The sequence below is a fragment of the Oryzias melastigma genome, linkage group LG2, assembly GCF_002922805.2.
Source record: "Oryzias melastigma strain HK-1 linkage group LG2, ASM292280v2, whole genome shotgun sequence".
In the NCBI taxonomy this organism is placed as follows: Eukaryota; Metazoa; Chordata; class Actinopteri; order Beloniformes; family Adrianichthyidae; genus Oryzias; species Oryzias melastigma.
Window position 1 is genome coordinate 1856525 of NC_050513.1, and position 7399 is coordinate 1863923.

Sequence of the window (7399 nt, forward strand, 5' to 3'; positions counted from 1 at the left end):
TTTTTTTTTTTTTTTTTTTTTTACATGATCACTTTTCTTTGAAGCTCGTAATTATCACACTGGTTTAACAACAAAAAAAAGTCCTCATGAAATGTGTGAAAGAAAGACATTTGAGCTTGCAGATATCTGGAAATGTTCTAAATAGCTGGTTGCTGTTCCTGTTTACATTCATATTTGGCAATCACAAGCAAAAAAATGAAATTCTGCTAAAAATACATATATATTTTAAAAGCTCAAAAGTTTTAGGTGAAAGAAAAAATCATTTGAAACAGGAAAATTTGTGGCGGACGTCTGCCATTGCACTGACCAGTATGCATATACTTTATACACGGAGCACATAGATTGTCAGTCCTGTAAGTAAACGCTACATGTCATGTTTTTCTTTATTTTTCTTTTTTTATTATAAAATATAGACATAAACATAAATAAGTTAGAATAATGCAAACCGAGTAAAACACAGCTAAAAGTTTCTCTTAAAATGGTTGGACTTCGTAAGCTTAAAACAGCATTAAGTGTTTAAATGACTGAATCAATGTGTTTTATTTTTTTTAGTTTTGATCTTCTAAATGCTGCTTCATTTAAACATTTTTTTCTAAACCTTTTTTATATGAGCATTTTTCCTTAAAGTTTTATTACATGATAAATGACCAATTTAATGTGAATATTTTGTCTGTGAATGTACTAATATTGATTGAAATAATAAAAAGACTTTTACTAAGAAATTATATTTTGTTGTTTCTTGAATTTTACTTTTCAAGATAAAAGTGAAAACTTCCGTAATTCAATTTGTTGTGTCAAACTTTTCATGTATGATATTTTGATGTGCTGTCTATGAATCTAAATAAAACTTTTTTTTGTATTATATGAAAATGTTTCCTTTCTAAACAGTGATAATTTTTTTTTCTCATTTTATGACCAAAGTAAATAAGTACAGTAAGTAAAAGATAAATACTGAGCAATGGAAATGCAACTACCAGTTAATTTGTACATTCAAGAAAAAAATAAAACTAACATTTATCCCTTTTTATTTATTTTACTTTCAGATTTTCTGTAATGATAGTTATGAACTGTGTATTATGTCCCACTCCAATGGAATTTTAATCCTGAATATGCGGTTTGAAGCAAAAATTAAAAAGCATGTTTTGTTTTTTAAGACATATTTTCTGCAGGGCAGCAGGAGTTTATCAAAAATTCTCATCTGGGCTGTGGGAATGACGGTTGGCACGGAAGATATAATATCCCATCAGCCCTTTGTTTACAATCCCTCCCTCTAGCTCAGGTGTCGGCAACCTTCAACTCTTAAAGAGTCATTCGTGTTGATTTCTCACTGACTACAACCCATAGGAGTCACAAAGTTTTCCTTCACTCTTTAAAAAAACAAGACACAGATTAGTATTTATGCTATTGTTCCTACTATGATGAACATAAATGAACTGTTGTTCATTTTGCATGAATAAAACACAAACATTAAAAGAAAATACCTTTTTTTTTTTACTTCTGACAGAAGTTCCTTTCAAAATAAAAGACACCCTGTGACACATGATCATCTCAATGCAGCAAAATTAGTAGTAGCAAGTGGAATGTCAGCAGTGATTAAATAAAAAATAGTTAATTTCACTGTTGTTGGTGAATTTCTGCCAGAAATGTAAATCTAAAAAACCAAAATGAAATCCAAGCTAATTAATATTTTTTTCAAAATTAGAAAATGTGCTTAATGATCCGGTCAACCTTAATCCTAGTTGTGCTTATTGACATCCATTGATTTTCTGTGTCAAAATATTGTGGTTCGTCTGGTGGCACACACTGTCCCTCAACTCTTTGGAAATAAGTTAAAGTTTGAGCTAGTTTACTTTTTTCCCCTTTACTACTTTCTCACGTCTTGTTTTATTGTTACTTTTTAACATTTAGACACTTTTTTTATTTTTCTTTAGTAAAAGAGCCACATATGGTTCCAGAGCTGCAGGTTGCAGACCCCTGCTCTAGCTTATAGAACCTTAAAAGCCCAAGCTAACATTAGTGTTCGCTAAAAAATAAATAAATAACAAAAGAAAAGCTATCCAGGCCGACAGTTGAGGAAAATAAAGAAATTAAAGGATCTGTTTGTCAGCGAGTAAATGCTTAAGAGTTGTAGCGAAGAAGGAAGACTTTGCTCATGGCAGTTGTTGCGTCACAAACCTGAGCTTTTTCAATCCACTGGTTTACATCTGCTCCTGATCCAACACTGTTCGAACAAAAAAATACTCAGAAATTAAGTTTTATCTTAAATTATTTTGTCCTCTATTATGATAAAAATGCTACATTGAAAACAGCAAAAACCCGATCTTCACTAATGATGATCTATTAGTGCTTTTAAAATGAAAATCTGATAAAAAAAAAACGAATTTATGATCAACCAGGAAAACTTCCTTTTTTGCTGCAGCAGGAAAAGAAATGCTCAGTGTGAAACACACGCTCACACGAGTCACGCACATATACAAAACAAGGTCATCAGTTCATCATTCAGACTGAATGTGCTTTCTGTTCAACGTCTGCCACAGGCTTGACCACAGATACCCACCTTTCCCTGTTTTGAATAGTCAAACCATGTCAGCTGAGCAGAATGTTGTTGTAGTTGCACAGATGGAGTCAACAGAAACTTCCAAAGAAATAAAGAAGCAGTGTGTGAAAAACTGCAGCTGTAACATTCAGATCATATGATTATTATCATCTTTATAATAAAAGAAGTTTAGGCTTTAATGATCTGGTGTCTTTTTGAAAGAAGAAACATTTCATCAACTACTTCTGATGGTCAGTCTGAGAATTAGTCAGGCTGTTTTCTATGAGAAAAAATAATTATTCACAAGTAGATACCACCTAAAATAATAAGCAATTTATCCAGTAAAGAAAATCAGATTGAGAAACTTTTAAGAAATAAAAATAAATAAAAGAGGAGCAGACTCTAGAAGCCTCACTGAGTGTTTGCTTTTGTTTTTCCAGTTTGTAGATTTTTTCCAATATTTTTCCCTCAAACTCTACTGATTACTTCAAATTAATACTTATTTAGAGAAGCATGGAAGGATTAGAAAATGGGACAATTGTGTAAAGAAAAAAGCATAAATTGGAAGATAAAAATCTGTCGAAAATTTGGTTGCAAGGAAGCACGTAACAAACAGACTCAACAAGAAGTGTGTAATGAGTGTATCCTGATACCACTCTGTGTGCTGAAGGTGTCAGAGAATCGGTCCATGTTTTCTCTACTCATATTTGCTCTTGGAGCAGTTATTCTGGTTTTCTGCAGACCTTTTGGTTTGGTGTTTGAACAATGGTTTGAAAAGTTCAGTCACTGAACACCAGATGTATTGAAAGAGAGGTACAATGTGACTGTTTCCCTCCTAATTTAAGTATTTATATTTTTGCCTTAATGCTCCAACTCTTCTAGGAAGACAGGTTTATTGTTGAAGAAGTGTTTATTTGTTCTTGGAAGTTAAGTGTGCTTCACTTTGCTCAGACTTTTCCTTTTTTTTTTGCACCTCCTCCAGAACACTTCCTTGTTTTTGTGTGTGGTTGTCTTAACAGAAATAGTAGTAGGCAGGTGACATCATTCCATGGAAACACCCCCTATCCCTCTGAAATATAAAGGATCCTGTTCTTCTGTGGCTGTTTCCTTGTAGCTTCATCATACCATCCCTTGAGGTGCTCCATTTCAACAAAATCCCAACTGACAAGAGCGGGAAACTTTTGCTGTCAGGATTTTTGAGTTTGTGGACTCCTGTTTGCTTCCATACAACGAGCAACCATGTCGATGGGTTTGGAGTTAGTGGGCATTTGTCTTGGATTCATTGGATTCATCGGTGCTATAATAGTATGCGCCTTGCCTCAGTGGAAGACGACAGCTTTCATTGGATCCAACATTATCACAGCTCAAGTCATCTGGGAGGGCTTATGGATGAACTGTGTTGTTCAGAGCACAGGCCAGATGCAGTGCAAGATGTATGATTCTCTCCTGGCTTTAACGGCTGACATGCAGGCGTCCAGAGCAATGACAGTCATAGCCATTATTCTTGGAGTACTAGGGGTGCTGATCTCAATTGTTGGAGCCAAATGTACCAACTGCATTGAAGATGAAGCAGCCAAAGCCAAAGTGATGATCATTTCCGGGATCTTCTTCATTCTCGCCGGACTTCTGGTCCTCATCCCCGTCTCCTGGAGTGCAAACACCATCATCCAGACTTTTTACAACCCAGTGCTGGCTGACCCTCAGAGGAGAGAGATTGGGGCATCCCTTTACATTGGCTGGGCATCAGCTGCTCTTCTTCTGATTGGAGGGGCTTTGCTGTGCAGCAGGTGTCCACCAAAAGAGGAGAGATACAAGCCAGCGAGAATGGCCTACTCTGCTCCGCGCAGCATCAGTGCAGGTGGAGGTTATGACAAGAAGGACTATGTTTAGCTTCTTTTTATCAATGTCTTGTGTGTGTGCTTCCTACAGTTTGAAACTTCAGGGTAAAACTCTGTTAAAGACTCCGAGATGAAGATATCTGTAAAAATATTTTGACGTTTTTCTTTGCTTGCATTTAAAAATAAAATGCCTTCAATTTGTCAGTGCCTTTGTTTTTTGTTTTTTTTATTCTACCTAAATAATGCTTTTTAAAGGATCCGATTCTTGCATTGACTATACCTGGTGTCATGTTTCACTGAAACTGGCTGTTCCAACATTGTGCTGCCAAATGGCAGGCCGCTTTTTTAATAGGCCTCTTTTTGTGTGTTTTGCATGTAATATAAGAAAGTTCTGTTAAGACTTTAACTACATCTAGAATGACAGAGAGCATTAATTTACAATATGTGTATTGTATTTGTAAAGATATAAATATATATATATACTGCATGTTTGTATATTTATTTTTTGTGACTTTATTTGGAGCTTTTCCTTATATTTCGCTGCCATGACAAAATGCATTTTTAATGAATCCCTATATTTCTACAGTTCTCAGTTAGCATCACTGATTTTTTAAGGGGCAAAGTTTTTCACTGGTTTTCATTGAGCCCATCTGAAGACAGTTTTTCACTTCTTGGAAAACTTATATTGATGTCACCAAGTTCCTACCTTTTCAAAAGCAGGAAGTGGGAGAGACAAACAAGTCTGTCAGTAGGGGCATTACACATTTCCAATTCAAATTATTTTTTTATGTAGCACCTTTCGTGTAAATAGAGAAAGCTCAAGGTACAAGTGTATTGATGAGAAATTGTCTTTCCAATGTCCATGGTTTCAAATATATTTACTTGTTTGTGAGTGGTTTCAATGTTGCAAATAAAACAATGTGGTCCCTGAAAATGCATTTCTAATAAAGTGTTGTGAATATTTGGTCAAAAAGATAGTTTTGTTTTTATTTGGCATTTGTACGTCTTGTTGGTTGCAAAAATAGACACGCATTAGCAAAATCGAAAATTCCTGGATGTTGAAGAAAAATGCGACAAATGTTAGGGGTCACCATCTCATCTCAGTCTCAAGTTCTTTCTTTGCCCAAATGTGAGAAATTTTTGGACAGGTTATTTCTATATTGTATTGACTGTTCTTACAGTGAATGTGCAAACTTGTCCAATTATTGCAATATTTGGTGTTCCTGACCCCTCACTTCCTTTGAGTAGTGCACAAAACGATATCATGGCATTCACATCTCTGTTGGTATAGACGTTGGTTGTTACTACATTGGAAATCTTCTAAATGCCCATCTATTTCACAATGGTTTAATGATAGTGTTTTTTTAATTAGAGAAGATTAAATACACACTAAGAGGAAGCACACAAAAATGTTTCAATAAATGGAAATGTTTTATTGTCTACTTTTCAAATTTGGAACTGTTACCCAATTGAGTTTGTGCCTGTGGTCTATTGATTTTCGTGAATATTATTATCATACCCATTTTTCCTTTTTATTTATTTTTTTCTTCTTTCTCTGATGGTTATGCTGAGATGGGGCGGGATGGAGGGTTTGTTCCAAGTACCTTATTTGATGTACTCCTAATGGCTTGCAAAGGGGATTTGAAATGACCCACAGCTTTTATTTGAATTTTAAAAATAAGAATAATAAGAATACATGCTGAAATAGGCTTTATCCATGCCCCCTGTCTCTTTTTATTAGCAGTAAAAATCATTTTAAAAAAATAAATAAATGAATACATTATTTAATCACAAAAATATATAATAGTGTACATTTGTAGCGACAACAGTTAGAAAGTGTCAAATGGAAGATTTCACATAAAGATCCCTTTATTTAAAGTAGTTTTACAAGTTTCTCACATTCTGTGACACTATTGGGTTAGGTGTCTTGCCTTGGGACATGACAATTTTGAAGCCTGGAATTCAAAACTACAAACAAACCAACTGGCAGATGGCTTTTCCGTCCACTTAGTTTCCGTCTGACTGAAATGCCAAACAGAAAAGCCAAAAGGAACAGAAAAAGAAGATCCATGTTCATCTTTGTTTTCCTCGTCTGAGCTGACATCTGGCTCAAAACTGTATGGCTAGATAATAAAGGAAGAGTAGGAAATTTGGAGAGTCAGGAGGATCCCTGGAGGGTTGCTTCATTCATGGACTTGTGGGTCGGCGTCAAGGAAAAATAATCAAGGTAGAATATGAATTAATCTTTCCAGTGCTGTTCCCTCTGAATCAACCTTTCCTGTTAAGAGATGGCACTAGCAGTTCTGGATCTACCATTTGAGACAAACACCCCTTTGCATAGTTCACAGTTGGTTGAGTCCAGTCTATCAGCCCTTGTCTCTACCAAAAAGTCGAGGTGGGGCGGAGAAGCGAGCCAGTCGGCTGACACATTGAACCTCTACACAGATGCCTACCCAGTTATAGGGCGGCCACAAAATTTTTGTTGACCCCCTCATTGTCTCAAGTTGCATGTGAGAGACGACTCTCCACTCTGAAATTCCTAAAAAACAGGCTACGGAGCGCACTCAGTTAGGAGCACCTGAAGACATTTATGCACATGTCAACAGAATTAAAATTCTCCTGTCCATTGAATGTGGCAAAATAACAAATAAGGTTGCAGAAACTCGTGCACTTCTTACTTCTGGCTCACACTGGACACAAGCTGCACGGAACTGAGGCCACTTCCATTCGGCAGCCTTGTTAAAGTATGTTTCACACTAGGCGCAAACCACCGCAGTCCTCGCGGAAGGCTTCCTCCATGCAGCGGATCGTTTTGCCATCTGTATATACTGTATTTCACATTTGCCAATCCGTTCAATTTTGATAGAAAGTTACATCAAGATACCTGAGAAAATCTGGTATATTTTCAAAATATAATCAAATTTTCACAATAAAAAACTGCGATTGGCGAGTGTGATTATGCTTTTGTATCTAACAAGACTATCAAGATTGAAATAAACATACAATGACAACCATAACCCCACAC

The 7399-nt window shown here is 35.7% G+C and overlaps 1 protein-coding gene across 1 annotated transcript; it reads left to right on the forward strand.

The window, feature by feature from the left end:
* The first annotated feature begins 3179 nt into the window (after nucleotides 1-3179).
* LOC112142915 (claudin-3-like) lies at nucleotides 3180-5952 on the forward strand. Its single transcript, XM_024266593.2, has one exon. The coding sequence runs from the start codon at nucleotides 3776-3778 to the stop codon at nucleotides 4424-4426; it is 651 nt and encodes a 216-aa protein (XP_024122361.1). The 5' UTR covers nucleotides 3180-3775; the 3' UTR covers nucleotides 4427-5952.
* Nucleotides 5953-7399: the final 1447 nt, after the last annotated feature.